We start from the raw sequence: 18,828 nt of genomic DNA, 5'->3' as shown, positions 1-18,828 counted from the left end.
CTGATCTCTGACAGAACCCAAACTGAAAGGTATTAAGACATTGTGGCCCTGATTTATTAACCTCCCTGGCACCCTGAATAATAGGTATTTTTAAATGTCAAAGCAGTACATTTAAAAATACTTATTATTTTAAATTGCCTGCCTGGTCCTGTCTCACAGCCGCACAGTTCTGCCCCCCGCTGCACACTCAGCCGGCATCTGTGTTTCCTAGCCTCGCGTCCCCAACGTTCACACACCAAGGACGCAGATGCCGGGTGGGCATCGCCAGGCTACACAGATGCTGGACGGGCATCGCCAAGAGAAGCAGATGCCAGGCATCTCTGGAGAGTGCTGCGGGCATCGCTGGAGGACACCATGGGTACTGCTGGAGGACACGGCGGGTATGTGGGGACCAGGTAAGACCTAAAAACTCCCTTGTAATTACACCCTGAGTGTGGCTCGGGGATACCGCTTTTTGTACTGTAAATTTACCCTGAGCCACATTCGGGAATACTGCCAGGGAGGTATAAGCTCTCCAAAGCTGAAAAGGATAGACCATCATGAGATATATAGGTGATCCAGCAATCCTGGAATAAATTGCTTAAAATCATTTGCTATTATTTTGGCAAATGTTTTCAGTCCTGAGCCAAATCCAATCCAAGTTTGCTGGATTACCCAGTTTCACCCATGATAGTCTATCTTCTTCAGTCTTGCACAACTTTGATAAATCAGGTCCTCTGTATCTGTATATGCAGCTTTTATTAAAATGATTTGGCTGCGATGACTGTCATCGACAGAATTATAGATATCAGTTTAAGGTCAATCTTGCAATAAGATTACTTTTATTTTTGCACTATTGTGAAGCTTAAAGCATTTTTCTAAAATCTGTAAATTATGTTCGTAGGATCTGTGAGCTCTTTTCTTCCTCTGATCTAACCCAAGAAATGGAAACACTAAGTACACTTTCTTGCATTTCCTTGTGAATGGGGAATCCTATTCTCTTTGATGTGGATATAAAGCTGTAATAGAGCAGACATTATTAAAATTTGTGTGGTCTGTGATATGTTTGCCATCTGTGTGCCTTTGCTGCACTTTATTCCCTTTTGTTCATCTGGAATATATAACTTGAGATGGGTAGTAGGCAATCATGAAAAAAAAGAATGCACACACATACACATTCTTTATTGTAAGTTAGATAAAACTGCACCAGATATTTTCTTGAGATTAAGCATCTTTAGGAGTAAAAAACCTCTATATTTTATTTTTGATTGTATTTATAATAAAGTACCCAGGGTAAAATGTATTTTCTATGCTCCTACTTATTGTAATGTACAGTATGTGCCTTACTAATAATCTTGACGGCGTTTTCAAGTTATATTATCTCATGTCCATTATTTTTTTCCTGTCTTTATCATACAACGTTTGGATGTCTTATGCAACAGCATCTATAACCTTAATACGCAAAGCCAATGACAAGCCCCAGCTCTTCTGCTCACTCAAGTCAATCAACTCTGCCCTACTGTGTGGAGGTTATGTCTCTGATTTGGAATGTGCAGTAGAGAGTAGATTACTGGTGGCTGCAATGATTACAGGTGAAGTAAGATACAATGGTCAGGAGCTGTACAAAATGTATATGTCACTGCTAATATTCAATTATTTATTTAAAAGGGAAAATAATTAAAAACTCAACAGTCTGTTTATCTTATTTTTATCTTCCCAGATTAAAGTATTTGGTTCTTTTGAATTGGTTATAATGGGTCACTTGTTCTTAACTTCCCTAGAAGTCTAATTCCGTGCAAATTTTCATGCAAAAACCAGTACAATTTTTTGCATGGAAATGTATTTTTCATTGTAGGCTATAACTCTTAGGCATAACTCACTGATATTTAATACATTTAATAATAAACTTTAAATACCAATTTGGGATTACCGCTATTTGCAGGTAAAATCCACCCCGAGTCACACTCGGGAACACCGCTGGGGGGCTTAAATGATCTTTTGTTGCTTTATTGTTGGCCACCAGTAGATGGTACTATGTCCTCAAGTAATGTGTGTAACAAAATTTAATGATGTCTCATAAAGCAAGCACTTGTTATACTCTTTACATGAGGACACAGCACCCACTAGTGATGTGACTTGAGTATAAAGAGAAATTATTTTTCTGATTGCATCTTCAGGTCAAAAAAATCTGGGTTCATTCCTAAGTAAATAGGATTGAATTAGTTAGAATCAATGGGGGCAGGGTAGTTATTACAGAACAGATGAAAGCAGTTATTGATATTTTAAAATATTTTTTTTTTTCCAGCCTTGTTTCATTTTGTCAATGATGACTCACTGACAGGGAGAAACAACCACATAAGATTTTGCTGTGTTTACATTTTGATCATTGTTTTGAGTGAGTTTTTAAAACTCGATCTCGCAGGAAATTCGGCCGTTCTTGCTTACTGAAATTGTGCAAGAATGGCCGGTGTAAATTCGCCAAACGAGATGGAATTGAAAATTTGTGGCTGCATTCATTGATCAGCTCAGTGTGCGTTCCTTGGCACTAGAGGTTAATGAGGACAAGTCTCCCCATTCAAAACCTGTAGTGCTCTCTGATTGGCTGAGGAAAGCTTTCCCAGGATTCCCAGGGCTGCATGAACGAATGCAGCTCTAAGAATCCACTGCGATCCCAGGACACTAGAGCTTAATCAACCTCTAGTGCTGGGGATCGCAAACAGGAGGATTCCCATGGCTGCAAGAATGAATGCAGCCCTGGGAATCCACTGAAGGGTAATTAACCTCCAGTGCCAGGGATCGTAATGATTTCCTTGATCTTCCGATGGCTTTGCGAAGGATCGCAGACCCATCTGAAGTTCAAGGAAATTTTCTTGAGAATGCATTCTCGCTCATCCCTAGTGATAATTCACAATATTAAAGTATGTTTGGACCTCCAACAAGTAATAGTTTTATTAGGATATAAATCAAATTTGTATATATTAATTTTTTTAAATGTCTGTAGTTCCCTATAATATAATTTTTAGAATTTACATGGGCACAATAAAATCATAAAGTATAACTCTACCCATAACAGATTTACATAGGGTTAGAACCTATATCAGCTTTCTGTTGCTGTATTATTCCCCTTTGGAGTGACTAAATATTTTATGATGTGCATTATCACAAAAATAAAATGTGATAATGCTATACTTTACAGTTATTATGTGATAAAATAAGTACACCCAATGAAGCTTGGAGAACCATTTTTTGCAGCAATACCTTGAAATGATTGTTTTCTGTGACTTTTGCAGCCTCTCACATCATTGTTCATCAGTTCATTGTCAATCTGTTGTACATGGGATCATTGCCCTGTTGCATGACCCAATTTTGGGCTAAGCTTTGCTTGCCACACAGATGGCTTCACATTTGACCCTAGAATACTCAAAGACTGCAGGGTGCTATTGTTGCACAACAATACAAATCATCACCCTCTCCATCACCATGCTTGACAGTTGATAAAAGGTGTTTGTGCTAATAAGCTGTGCTTGATTTCTGCCAAACATGCTACTGTGCATTATTATAACATCTCCACTGGTCTAATTTGTCCAAAAGACATTGGGCCTGCTTTATTAAAGCTCTCCAAGGTTAGAGAAGATGCACTTTCATTAGTGAACCTGGGCGTTGCCGCAAACCTGGAATGGATCTGGTTCAGGGTTAGCAAATGACTTTTAAGAAATCTATTTCAGGTTTGCTGGGTCACCCAGGTTCACTGATGAAGTTGTATTTTCTCCAGCCTTGGAGAGTTTTTATGAGGGCTGTTCCAGAAATCTTGTGGTTTGTTCAGATGCAACTTTACAAACATGCATACATGGATGCTGAAACAGCATGTTTTTGTGTTTTATCACAGACAATTGCAAGTGGATAAGCAGCACAGCATCAACATTAGTTTCCTTCTTTTCTAAGAGCTAGCAATTGTGTTGCTTTGCAGTGACTAGTGACAATTGTGGCACATTTATCTATTCTTTACAATGAGTGATGTCCAGCAAAAGTTCACCTTACTTTGGTGTGTTGTTCACATTTTCTGGGACATTTAAATAGGGACCATACAAGTATCAACAAAGTAACTTTCTTTTCTCCCAACTGCCTGAACCCTGTATTCTTGCAGGAATGCTAAATTATGCCCTCTAGCACCTTAATGTGCTTTAAGTAACAATGTTTATTAGAGCAAGTAGTTTACTTTTTGCTGGCAAGAAAAACAAAATATTCAAAAAAAGAAGCTACAGCATGCAAGTAACTTAACTGAACTGTAATGAATTATTTGTGATGTTGTATGACTTTCTGAATCAAGAAACACTCCAGGCAAAAAAAAAAAAATATATATATATATATATATATATATATATCAGCAATACATATTGAATTAAAAGTACAAAGCTATGCACCTGTTTCTGTTTTTTGGTTTTGAAGCAACGTTTTTAAGAAAAAAATCCTTGAAAATCCATAAAGGTTTTGGTCCTCATAAGGAAAAAAGAAAATTGTCTTCTTCTCTGGCTTCACGACAATATGCAGCCATCAGTCAAAGACTCCTCTTGGCTTTGCATGGAATCCTTCCCCCATCCATTTTCTTTAGTTTAGAGGATACAATTATGAACTATAGTGATTCCCTTATTGAAGGTGTTATTGTAGCTCATAATGTGAAAAAGAAATAAGTACACGCAACAGGAAAGTACAATTGATTATAAGAATTTTTGTCTGGAACATTGTTCTGCTTTATCATTTAATATAAACTTTCTAAACTATTCTAAAAATCAGGATATATATTTCCCAGACTGTAGTGTTAAAACATACTATTTATCAGACAAGCTGTAGATTTCTTTTTGCAGTTAAAGGACCTTGGCTAAAATAATAGGTTGACACTGAAAAAGTGAAGTATTACCTTCAATAAAATAAACATAAAGCATGAATACAATTGTTCTTTGTGCTGGCCTACAGTAACAAAACACAAGGTCTTTGACACAAAGACAAATTAGAAACTAGTAGTTATGTTACATGTGTGTATGTTACTATGGTAATCTTGGAATTGAGGAAGATATATGAAAAGAAAAACACGATACATTGTACAGATAGTCCCTAGGTTACATACGATATAGGGACTATAGGTTTGTTCTTAAGTTGAATTTGTATGTAAGTTGGACCAGGTACGTTACTTTTTAATGCAATTAGGACAGACTTTGTGTCAACATATTAGTAGGCGGTGAGGTGTCAGTTACTGTATAATATCATCACTTGTGAGTTAATCACAAACAAAGCAGGAAAAAAAACCAAAAAACTTTATGGAGCCTAGACATTCATTAACGTCTGGAGCAAGCAGTACTTTGATATGCAAAAAGAAACTACTGTGGTGTTTGTCTTGGTAATTAAATAGTTACTAGAGTTTGCAGAAGAGATCACCCACAACCTCAGCTGTGTTTAGCAAAAGATTTCTCCTGCAAGTCATGCAACCGCCCCTCCCCCCATCAAGCCTCCATCCTGCGCACGCAGTGAAGCTTGTTTGTATCTATGAGACGTCCGTGTGTCGGATATCCTTAACTCAGGGACTACCTGTATATAACCTGCAGATTTAGCAGATAGACAGTGGTGAGATCAGTCATATTTCTTTTACTTATTATTATGAGACTGTTTTAGCCAATTATGATTTCTCTTTAAACAAATAGTGAGAACCCTGTCATTGTGATTATGGTAGGTGGTGAGGAAACTTTGTGGGCTTGTAACAGATACTAATAATGGATAGAGCATTAAATCCAACAAGCAAGTTAGAACTTTGGCAATGCTGACTTTCAAATTCTGTTATGAGACATCGATATTATCAAGAAGTGTTTGACTTGAGGTATGTTCAAACAAATAACAAATAAAGTATATATAGAATATACCATGCCAAACCCATATAACTGGACCAGAAAACTGTGTTCATCATTCTCAGTATTTCTATCAAGTTTCATATTCAAACACATCAGACATCAATTGCACATTTAGATTCTGTTTATTTCAATGAGCCATGTTTATTGTGTTCCAGTTCCACTGAATGTATTACATTTATGCATGATATGTTCATTAAAAAATATAAAAACATGCTTAGCACCACACACCTTCCAAGCGAGCAGTCAATCAACCAAAAGCAAAGCTATCCACAGACATCAGGTGACACCATCTGATAGTAAAGACTTTAATATATTGTAAGATAACTTGACAGTGTTTGGGACAAAAATTTTCTTAGTAAAACAACTTTGGAAGACCAAAGAACAACCAAGAAACAGTTTGTATGGGTAGGGAGTTCTTATTACTTCCCCTCATAGATAAGGAAAGAAAGCTCCCCAGCATGTTTTTAGATCATTTAATTTGCACTAGAGTGCATGTGTGTTTGAACAATGGTCAACTCCTTGTTCAGACTTTAACTAATGTTTCCTTTTGTTTAGAGGTACCATAGGTATTATTTGCATAAACCTTTACTATCTTTTTAACCATTACTTGAATACTATTTTAAGTAGACAGGTTAGGCTCTATACATCCAGTGTATTGTACTCAGTAACTACAGTGCAAACAGACACTTTCACCACTTTTTAGTTTGGTATGGTTATTTCGCTGTTTGGTCTATATTGTTGGCCAAAACCCGGGTAGAGACATTCTGTCCATCTCTGGTATGCTTGTTACAGATTTAGAGATTCGATGAAGGCCAATCTGATTATGTCAACGGTCCATATTTTCTTCAGTATATGCCTTATAATAATTGTTTTGAAAGATAGGATAAAAAGAACGTAGGGTTATTTGGAACCTGGGAATCTTATTATGTCATGAGTCATGACCACCTGGAGTAGGTTGGATTTAGTGTCAAAGCTGTGATCCTAGACAGCAGTGGAAACCTGTTGGGGAACTGTCACACTACCAATATTAGTGAGACCTGTCCCAGTGGTGCTTTGTTTAGCAGGTCTGTCCAATAAAAATGAAATATTAAACGTTTTTACTTACTAAAGTAAAGACCAGACCTGTTTAAGCAACAGTGAAAACCTTATTAAATTTACTATAAAACTAAAAATTTTAAATGATCAAAATTAAAAATTCAGATAAAGGGGGGAAAATTTTTAGATTTTTGTTTTTCACTTTTTCTGGAAAACCCTTTAAATGACCACATTACCATGTGGCTTTTGAAATATTACATGTTCTAACAAATAATAAGTGGCATGTAGATAAATAACTAATAAAAAGAATTATTGTATTCCCTCACAAAGCTATGTTTTTCTCCACAGTAATTAATAATTGCCCCAGAAAAGGAAAGTTCATACGATTACAATTCAGTTGTACAAAACCTTGTTTAAACCCTTGTTATGTTGAAGTACTTCGCCATGTACAATATTCACTATGTTTTTTCACATGTTTAAAAGCCAGCTTAGCCTTTTATCTGGCTGATAAACAGTCAGCTAACAGTCATGTTATTAAGGATAAACCCTAGCCAGTGCTTGAAAAGTACCCCTAAACTTACCCCTCTCCCTTAAGTACTATCTCTTGTTTTTTTATTCATTACCTGTACTGAGTAATTCCTCTTCCTAGCCCTTCTCTGCTATTGCACTGACTTCAGAAATAACATCAGCTTCTTTGTATGTGTCTTGGCGGCTCATGCAGGCACATAGTTAGAAAAGAAGGTACAACCATGTGTGGTCATGGCTCAAAGAATTGCTTTCTGACTGGACTGAGTGTAAGTTTAGCATAGGTCTATGTAAAATAAACACTATGATAACAGTAAATTGTGAAAAGTAAAGTTTAGCAATAAAAGGGGATTTCTGGTCTATTTCACACTGCATCAGCACATAGACATTCCTGAATGGACTGCATTTGAATGCAGACCACCTTAGAAAACATCCACACATAAACCTGAGACATGATGTCTGACAGGGCAGAAAGCAAAAAGCTGAAAGGGGAAAATCAGGACAGCTCAGAAAAGTTAAAATTGGAGTTTAGCTTTAAACATCTGTTTGTATGGAAACATCGCTTGGGACAGTAGTCACCAAGAGAAAGCCAGAAGTTGACCTATAATTTACAACAGCATGATCAAGACAGCTTTACCACAACAAGAACGTCCTGGAGATAGGAGAAGATGACTGAAGTGAACAGAGATAAAATTATTTTTTTTATATATTATACATAATTATTTTTACAGTACCACAGTTTCCTAATTACATTTTATTATTTTCTATACCTTGCATGTTGTATAACTTCTCCATTTTACATGTAAAAGTCTTGCCTGATACAGTTCTGTTTTGAAAAGAAACAACTTTGGTCTTTGCAAGAAGGTGGCACGACTTAACCTCACAGCAATGCCACAATAACTGGTTCCACAATTAAACAATTTTATTAAGTTTACACATTTATTAGATCAAGCTTGCTTACCGTTTCAATTAATAAGGAACAGTAGTCTGTTGACACACAGCTAAATAACAAAAAAAAATCTGTAAACATTTAATTTATATTGTTACATTTTGTGCCTTTAATAGTGAATGTCCAATTTCCAAAAAAACAAATTGCAGGCAGGTATTGCACTTGTGATTGAACAGACTACCTGTATATTACTTTGGCAACAATTATTTTGGTGTCACTATCTCTAGTTAAGACCTATGACTCCCTTGAATGGTAATATATTTTTACATACAAAGTTATGATTCATGATAAGCAGGACTTTCACAAGAACAAAAGGAAAAACCATGGTCAACATTTGTGCTGCTAATTCAATGGGATTTAATAAAATCAAGCCTGGCAAACGTTTGTTTCCATTAAAACTAACCACCAAGCATGCAGAATGGATGATTGAGTACTGGCCCATTTAAATCATTTTCAGTGGCTCCTGAAAAGAAATCCTGACAGAAGTTCAGACCCGCACCAAAGTAGAAGAATACATGACTTTTTCGCCCAGGTTTTTGTCTCCTGGTTAAATCCATAGAAATATCCAATGAAGAAAAAGCTGAAGTCTGTATCAAATGTTTCCAAATGACATTAGGACACTGTTTCTATTTAATAAAGTTTTTAATTGTCCACCGTTGTCCTGTGCAGCTCCGAAGAATTAAGTCAATGCCTCCCGTGCCTCTACTTTCAACCTCTAGGCAACGTCCGGTGCCTTTATTCATTATTGCTCCATTCTGAAAAAAATAAAAACAGGTTAACATTTATCAAAAAAAAATCCAAATAATGCTTAGCTACACACATTAATATTTTATCTCACAAACTGCAAACATTTTTATTAAATGATCCATCTACATGATCTACATTTTTTACATACATACAAAGTAGTGATTCTCATTCATTGCTTATTATAGACCCCACCTGATTGAGACCATTATATCTGAGTCCAAATTAAATGATTTATGTAATTAAACCATAATTCCTTAATATGTCCCTTATTACACTCACTCCAGAATAATTTATTCAAAAAACATTACAGTATTGTTAGGGGGACAGCTAAAAAATGAAGGCTGTTATGTTTGCTTCTCTCTTTTCCCACACATTTTCACTGAATTCTTAGGGTTAAACACATTTTTTGATAGCTCCCAACTGTCCCCCATTTGTAAGGACTGTCCATCTTTTGGAACCACAGCCCCCTGTCCTATAGACATCTATAAAAACATATTACTTAACTACCAAAAGTATAATAAAAAAAACTTTAGCCAGCCTTTATATGTATGCATGTATTATTTTTCAAAGTTTGTATTAGGAAAAGCTATGGTGAAAATGCACTCGTGGGTTTAAACAATCGTTTTTGGTTTAATAATTCTTCAGGGTCTGTATAATAGGGTTGTGTCAGAGGTGTGTCCCATACCTACATAACATACACTTTTGCATGTTCCTCATTCAAGTGTTCCTTATAAAAAAAGGCAATAACGTTTGGCTAAAATGTAAGTTATTGTATTACATATCATACTACTATTACAAATATGATATTGCAATGATGTAGTTGTTGTGATGTGCCCATAAATGTTTGCTTGTTTAAAACAAAATAGCCAGTTAGGTAGAGCTGGGGTCCTGGTGTTGATATGTCCCACTGGACCTCCTCTGAGATATAAAACAATGGATATATAGGGAATGTGCTTGGAATAGCAATTGTATAAGTGTCAAATAATATTGAAAAGAATATGATTGACGTAAAACGTTATAAATAAAGAATGCTGTTTCTCCCCTTAGTATTATTATATCATCCAGAACATTTAAGTATTCTTCTCAAGCAAACAATGGATGACCACAGAAGGAATTCTTTACCTGTATAAAACTCCAGCGCTTGTGGAGTGTGCTTTTCACCTTATCACAGTCCATAAGCTGAGGGAATTTACTTTTCTTATTATCTACTAAACAGCGTGTATCGGGTAAGAGAATTGTGCTCCCCAGAGTTCCAAGATGGAGATATCCTTCTTTTGTGTATCTTGCAAGCTGCAAACACATAGATCTGCATTATTCAACACTACATATTCTGCCAATACATTCACAAGGGTATTTACATTTTATCCACTACAATTTGAAATATGATGGTTTTATTTTCAATAAAATTCATTTTCATACGCAAGAACTATTTTAAATCTTCTTTATGCTGGTAAATCAAATTATTTTTAATTATAGTGTGTAGTGTGATTAGATTGTAGTTATTTGTAGTTTATAGACAAAGATTAGACAGAGATCAGCGTACTTGTCCAAACAGAGAAAAATCATGTTTTATCCTGACCCTTCTCCAAGGGATTATTTAATAAGGTAGTCTAAATATCAATAATATACAGAAACTAACTGAAGCATATGCTGGGAACACTTAGGTCAATTAAAGCCACTTTGTGGCTATATGTTATTTTACTTTACACATTGATTTTTCAATGCAAAAGAGAATGGGGCAAAGTCTAAAAAATCAACTCATTTAAATTATCTGCAGCTCATATCAGTCTAAAATATACAAACATAAACAAGCACACTTGCCTAGAACACTAAAAGTGATTCATTTAGTAAAACAGGTAATAAACATTGCACTTAAATGAGACTAAGAGCTTGTGACCAGTGGTAATTTTTTTACAAAATGTGAAGTAGACTAGAACTATGGTGGGATCATGGATTGATCAAGAATGGTGCCAGTGGGTGGCATCCTGAAGTACAACAGTGGTGCTGGAGACCGAGTGCTGGGCTTTTTTTTGAGTCTTGGTGTGTAGTTACTAGGTGATGTGTTTCAGGGAACTCTCCTTCCTCAAGTTTCTTTAAATGTGTTCTGCCAGCATCATTCCAAGACCCAGAACAGGACCTGCACACTGCTTTCAGTACTGCAACTGTGCTTCAAGGTACAGCGTACTGTTCCATCATGCACAGGCACAAAGGGCCTCATTTATTAATGGTCTCCAAGTCTGGAGAGGATACACTTTCATCAGTGAATCTGGGTGATCCAGAATGGAATGGATTTCTTAAAAGTAATTTAGTATTTGTTATTAACCTCCCCAGCGGTAACCCCAAGCCACACTGGCCACAGTGTAAACCAATAGTAATTAGAACGTTACCTGATCAGCCGGCGTCCTCTGCATCTGATGAGTCAGCGGGGAGTTCTCAGTGACGTTGGTGCATACGCCCGTTGCGTCGGGGGCACGGTGGAAATTTCAAATTATTTTGTATTGCATTTAATACAAAATAACTGTACTGAATGCAATACAGTGGATTTATATGTCTAAAAGCAGTACATTGTCTTTCATTAACATTTATTTTACAGTATAATATAATAGTATGAGTAAATTTTTCTTAAATATTATTTTTAATATTATCCTATTATTTATTTTATATATATATATATATATATATATATATATATATATATATATATATATATATATATATATATACAGATATATCATTTAACACGATTTTGTGTTTGAAACTTTATTATACTCATACTATTATATTATACTGTAAATTAAATTTTCATGAACAATGTACCGCTTTTAGACAAAAATCCTAACAGAAAAAAAAAAAACGCCAAGGAGGTTAAATGTTTTCAATCCTGGACCAGATCCATTCCAGGTTTGCTTGAACACTTAGCTTTACTTATGAAAGTGTATCCTCTCCAGCCTAGGAAAGCTTTTATAAATCAGGCCCCATAACAGATGTGCTTGATTACTAACACATTATTTCATATGTGTTAACAGGCAAACACATATTTATTACTTTAATTTCAGTGTTTCTAAACCTTTTTAGTATGAGGAAACCCCTTGAAACAACTTTTAAGTCTTCAGGGATCCCTGCTATCCACAGCTCACAGAAAATTAGAGTGGTGGCCAGTGGGAAGAGTACATGTTACCCTTTCAGAACAAAAAGATCATTGGTCAGTGTCAGTTGATTTCTCAAGGAACCCCTGGAAAACTCTGAAGGAACCCTGGCTGAGAAATGTTGCTATAGATTTTTTATTCACTTTTTCCACTTTCAATGGACTACCCTATTAAGATCATTTATGTCCACAATAGAGAAATGCTAAGAGTGCATGTATTTCTGTTGCATTTTTCATGGACATTTTTAATTGCACACTGTTTCCTTTAAATAAAAAATGTATAAAAAATATATAACATATAGCCATAACATAGAATATAATGGGTAACACCCCTACCTACTGAGATGACCCAAAACTAATGACTTAATCTAATAATACTAATATTATGTTTTTTTTTTATTCCTGGTAAAATTATTTATTCTATCAAAAACTATTATTTTTAACATGCTTAAAAAATAAAAATAAATAAATAACAGCATGTTGGTTTAATCGTAGGCCAGATAATATGTCTACCATTACATCATATTTGATAGCACTAATTAATCTGCTGTAGATGTGCTTGATAATTAGATTTGCTGATAAAAGTCAGAAATAATATCACTTCAGTGGTTTTATGAATGCTTGCACTTGATAAACAAGCCCCAAAGTAATGCAATCACTGCAAGCTCATTATTCCAGAATAACCATGACTATTATTGTTCAATTGTGTAAATCTTTCTAATCATCTATATGTGACTCTAACTGATGAACTGTGAGCCATAAAACAAATAGGGAAATATCAAACCTGGGGGCCCCATCCGTGACATGGGTACATAATAGCTGTATGATTCTCCTGTGGGCCTTGGTCTAGACAAACATCCTTAGCTTTATTATTCCGTAACTGTGGAAACAAAAATATTTGTTCAGAATTGTTTTTAAACAAAGCTGAAAATTTTATATATATTTAAAAATATATAATATAAAATATATAAAATGTACAATATATATATATATATATATATATATATATATACATATACAATAAATACATATACAATTTATTACATACATTTAATGAAACACAATGTCACAGCTATCACAACTACAATGACTGGGCAGACATCAAGCACTAATACACACATATTTACTGTTTTCTGTGGTTCCGGCCCCAAAGCAGTTGTAATAAAAACAAGTAAAAGCATTGCCACAAGCCCATCTTTAAATCATGCATGTAACATATTTAACTATTGGAACTAGCAGCTGAAGCTTTAGGCTATCGGGCTGGTTTATTTATTGAATATATGCATTATAAACACTAATACTAAAGGCAAAACCCGTAACAAGAGCATTAGGGTTTAATAGGGGCTTATAATCTTTAAATGGTTTTAGAAACAGATGCAATAAAGATCAGGTAAAAGTAAATACTGTTCTTGTTTAGGTTTAGTTCCTATGTAAATTGATGTCCATGTATCCTTTAATGCTGCCCCCTTGAAGAATGAATGTGCTTCAATCCAGCACTGGTCCTTCGAGTTGAATAGTACCTTTTTCTCTCTCTGTCATCCTATACTATCATGGACACACCCTTTGGAATTGATATATCGCTGTGGCATTTGAGATATGTATATGGTAAATGATTTATTGTAAAATGCGTGGGGATGTTCAGATGCAAATTAAAAAAAAAACATAAAAAAAGTACAAAAACACCTATCAACCAATCTGCAGTCTTCTTTTACAGATTTGTTTTTCAGTAAAGTAAAATCTCCATGTTTTATGAATTTCTGTGCAATAGACAATAAGCCTTTGTAAGTAACTTCGGATCATATGTTGCTTGGAATATTTTAATGTTTTGTGTCAGTAATCACCATTATATCTATACTGTATGTAAAATGTATTTTATGTGGTTTCTGAGGTCTAGACTATGGACTATAAATCTGAAAGATGATGTGAGATTATATTATATTATACATGTGCCGTTGCTGCCTTTACCACAAAACATCACTTTACTATTAAAACCACAATATTTTAGCAATACAAAACAGCCAAACGATACATGTTTCAAATAAAACTCTCATTGGGAAAGTAATAGAATACGCTGCACAGTGATTTTAGAGCTTGATAAATGTCCTGCAGTGCCCTAGCTGTGTAAAGCATACTTAAAAAAGCTGTAAAATTGAATAATTATTGTAAAGTCAATAAAAGAGGCATGCATAAAATATAATTTTACCACCGCCAATCTCTGCTTTAAAATTGTGGCATTAATGTCCTCCTAGCTACAAGGTTATTTAAAAGGAACAAATGCCCTATAGCTGTTATTACTGCTTTTGAATTTTATGTTCTATCCACTTAAGGTTTAAGAATTTGAGTGGTTAGGTTCAAATATCTGCAAATTTCTTTTTCTAGATCCTCATAGTTTTTTTTTGTTGTTTTTGTTTGTTTTTTAAGGAAATATTCCCTCTCCCTTTTGTATTACATAAAGGGAGATGTAATAGTACAGTGGAATTGCACAGGGTGAATACCTCTAGTATGGATTTCAATGCAACAGTGGCAAAGGGCAAAAAAAGTTAGAAGGTAACAAATATTTCTGACCAGATCAACAAAAATTTTTTTCTACTCATTTTGTTTTTTTTTTATAAAAATCTGTTAAATGCACATGTATTGCAGAGTATGCACCACAAAAACCACTGGCAGTAAATATTTAAAGAATTTTGCAGTCACTGCATTGATGACTGTCTCTCAATTGTGTTGCCATGTTGTTACTCTAAGCCCCTAAGAGTACATTTGACCATGCCAAATCATATTAGGCAGGTATGGTTCACTTTCATCAGTATTCAGAAGCTAATATCGTTTAATGGTGTGCAGCAATGCTAAAGTGACTTCTGGTGGACTGGAAGTGTTTCAAGAAAGGCTCCAGGATTCACAAAAGGATAAAAAAAACAGGAATACAGTGTTTCGTGAAAAAGGCAATTGGTTGCTTTGGAAGATCACTAAGTTAATGTTGAGCATGTGAAGGGTTAAGTGTTGGGAAAGCTTTAGAGCAGAGGTCAGCAAACTTTTTTGGTCACTAGGTCATTTTTGGGGTGGGCAGGAGCACACTAGGCCACACTCTCTCCCAAATCCTGCCCTAGTGTCTCTGCCCCCCAACAGGAATTCTCCCTGAAGGGAAATCCCTCTCCTCCGCAATGCATACGGAGGAGAGGGAATGTTCCCTATATACCCTGGCTGCGGAAGTATTAACGCTGGCTGCGGTAAATAGGAAAGGGAGCCACAACACGGTGGCTCAAGAGCCGCATGCGGCTTCGGAGCTCCGGTGGCTCCAGTAGTTTGTTCCGGCTCCGCCGCGGGTTGCCGGTGGGAATTAGGCTGGATTGGCCAGGGGGCATTAGGTAGGAACAAACTACAGGCTAGGTCGTATCTGGCCTACAGACCGGAGTTTGACGACCTCTGCTTTAGAGTATATGAACTTTGTTTTATTTCTATTCCTAAGAGAGCTTTAGATTGTCGCTTCTTCTTCGTGGGAGTCCAGTGGCAAAAACAGTTGTACAAGCTATTGGGTCCTGGCAAACAAATCAAGGTTAACTCTTATAAAAAAGAGTGAGTAGTAAAGCTGTAAAAGATGTAAATAGGTATATGCATAAAGTAATTACTATTTTTTAATTTATGGAAGATGTGCGTGCATAAAATAGTCTTTGGTAAAAGTTTACATTACCTCTCCATAAGCAACAGTGTTGTTGTATCTTCTCATTTCTGGATAAACATTATCCAAGTACCACTGAAAGTTCTTGCATTTCAAGCTTTTCCTTAAGGCAATTCTTTCTGATATATCCCCAATGTCAATGCCTGGGTTCTACAGATCATGAGAAGAATGTTATGGCATTGTCTGTTTAAATGGTGATGATGTACAGTATATTTTATTTATTTTTAAAACTTACCTCTAAAGGTAAATTCCATGCAATATATACGTGAGATTTGTAATCATCCATCCAGACTTCAGCTACCCGTAACGCATTTCTCTTTGTGTAGAAATCAATATTATTGTTGTAAGGCTTTCTCTTACGCTCTATATGGGCCACTCTTGAACAAGGGAGAACTTCCATGCTGCCTCCACATAGCCACACCTGTAAACACACGCAAAGCAAAAAGCATACTATAATATCTTTATAGATGTATAGATATATATGTATATATAAAAAAAAAATTATATTTTGTAACCAATATTTTTGAAAAATTCAAAATACAGATCCATCCTCTTGCCATAGCAGCATATTCCTGGTGCCAAGGCTTGCCAGATCCTTGTTGGTGCACCTTGATGCCAAGCTTGTTGGGGCTTTGCCTGGTAGAATGACCCAGGATTAGGCATAAACGGGTGGTTTGGAAAATTGCTGCCCATATGTTCACCTAATATACAAAGCAGTTTACCTCATTAACCCAGTACAGGATGTTGTTAAAGATTAGAGGGTTTAAAGCTATAACTAAACAATATTGATCAAACAGAATGTACTGCATATCCCCAGAAGTGAAGCACAAAAAAACAACAGGTGCATTGAACAGTTTAAGCAAGGGAAAAACTAAGAATTCTTTTTACTTCTAACATTTCAGAACATTTATTTAGAGATTTTCTTTTCAAAACTGTCTCGGTGTAAAAAAATAAATAATTTTTTGCATTTCAAGCAGGGTATTTTACTTTGTATTAGGCAGTGTACCAATTCTGGATTGCAGCCTATCTATTTTATTGTGACTTCAGTCTTAAAACACACGGGAAGGAAGAACAATCCTATGTGCCCCTACCTACATAATGTAAGACACAATTGGCCTGATTTATTAAAGCTCTCTGAGACTGGAGAGGTTACACTTTCATCAGTGAAGCTGGCTGATCCAAAAAATCTGGAATGGATATGGTCCAGGACATAAAACATTTGCTAACAAATAGCAAATTAATTTAAGGAAATCCATTCCAGGTCTGCTGGATCACCCAGCTTCATTGATCTTCTCCAGTCTTGGAGAGCTTTAATAAATCAGACCCTGAAAGTGTACATTTTGGTAGATAACTAGTGATTTTTGCAAAAATAAATTTTTGAACAACAACTCCAAGGTGAGACTTTCAAGGACTAAATCATTATTTTTAAAATCAATAATTTTATTAAAACCAAACATAATGATTTTTGAGTACATGAGAAAGGTGCAAGAATACCATGTTACTTCCTGCCACTCTGATCTGCACAAATAGGAGTATTAGATGACTTCTCATATCCAATATCCCAAAAAATGATGTCTAATTAACCAAAGAAGCAGTTGATTATCTTCCTTCGAGAATATTATCAAAAGAACTCCTTTGGTTGTGTGCTAAAGATTTTCTGAAGCAATGTGAGACTAACACAAGTTAGTAAGAGTCTAACACAAGTGGTAAGAGTGAATATTACTGAGGTGAGGAAACTATTTCAGCAAATGATGGTTTATTAAATGGATTAATGAACCACATAAAGTAATAACAAAAGGATTAATAGACCACAGATTACAATATCGATAAATGTTGTGACAAGATAATTGATTTGTAATTTTGCTTGTTGCCAAAAAATTGGATTAAGTCTACATGTCTATATAACTAAGCTCCAGTAATCTAAACCTACTGTGCATGATGACATATTAAATCATCTAAAGATATCTATTGTGGAAAAACTGTTTTCTTTACATAAAATTATGAGTTTTATTATTAATTTTGTTTATTTTAAAAGTGTTGGGTGTTTAAGTATGGCTGTTTTGGTGCTTGGATTGCATCTTTAAATTAGTATAAACAAAATGCATAGCTATTTTCAACTCTTGGCATTGTATTTCAGCCCTCATTTCATACGCTACTGACAATTACCTTCCCAATATATAAAGCTTGTAGAGGGGTTTTTAATAATTGTTATTCACCCATATCATTTGTACACAGCCGCTCCCCTAAATTGTACATTGAAAATGGATAGAAAAAGAACCGAGAAAGCTAGGGTTTCATTGTGCAGCAATACGATATATTGTGAAAAAACATCAATAATACAAAATGAAATTACAGTTCACATTTAAGATGAACATACAAAGCTTTGCTTGCTTTACCATACGGTCAATGTGAGAAAATGGTTACTCAAGTAGTGCAATGTTTTTCCTATTGAAGTGGTAAGTATTAACATCTCATACCCAAAGTGTTTCGCCATTCGGCTTCCTCAGGGATATAAAGAGTATGTTTTACTGGACCGTTGAGTTAGCGCAGACATTTTTAAAACAAGAGGTTGTCACAGATCAGCAGTGGTACTTGTTGTCTAGCTGCTCTGATGGTTCTGGTCTTAGGGGCGTTGCCGAGCCCTTCCTGCTAATGGATTCTCACCTGTCCTCCTAGTCCCCACCCAGCTAGCCTGTCAGTCTCCCTATATATATATATATATATATATATATATATATATATATATATATATATGCTAGGCTCAGTCAGACACCTATTGCCTCAGCAATAGGTGTTACTACCTGAGGTTCCTGTGAGCATTTAGTTTCCAGTCCTGGTTTCCTGTTCCTGACCTTGGCTTGTCATAACCATGCCGGTT

General features: G+C 35.4%; 1 protein-coding gene across 1 annotated transcript in view; it reads right to left on the bottom strand.

The window, feature by feature from the left end:
* Positions 1-8,124: 8,124 nt before the first annotated feature.
* The window catches only part of GALNT17 (polypeptide N-acetylgalactosaminyltransferase 17), a 168,971-nt gene continuing 158,267 nt past the window's right edge, over positions 8,125-18,828 (bottom strand). Inside the window, exons 7-11 of the mRNA XM_072415930.1 lie at positions 16,186-16,371; positions 15,963-16,100; positions 13,062-13,157; positions 10,255-10,422; positions 8,125-9,140 (exon numbers count right to left, since the gene is read on the bottom strand). Of these exons, the coding sequence (XP_072272031.1) occupies positions 9,012-9,140; positions 10,255-10,422; positions 13,062-13,157; positions 15,963-16,100; positions 16,186-16,371 (717 nt within the window). The 3' untranslated portion in view covers positions 8,125-9,011. The remainder of the gene's footprint in view (positions 9,141-10,254; positions 10,423-13,061; positions 13,158-15,962; positions 16,101-16,185; positions 16,372-18,828) is intronic.

The sequence above is a fragment of the Pyxicephalus adspersus genome, chromosome 1 (genome assembly GCF_032062135.1).
Source record: "Pyxicephalus adspersus chromosome 1, UCB_Pads_2.0, whole genome shotgun sequence".
Classification (NCBI taxonomy): Eukaryota; Metazoa; Chordata; class Amphibia; order Anura; family Pyxicephalidae; genus Pyxicephalus; species Pyxicephalus adspersus.
The sequence above is the reverse complement of the archived record's forward strand: the minus strand, read 5'-3'. Positions and strand labels throughout refer to the sequence as shown.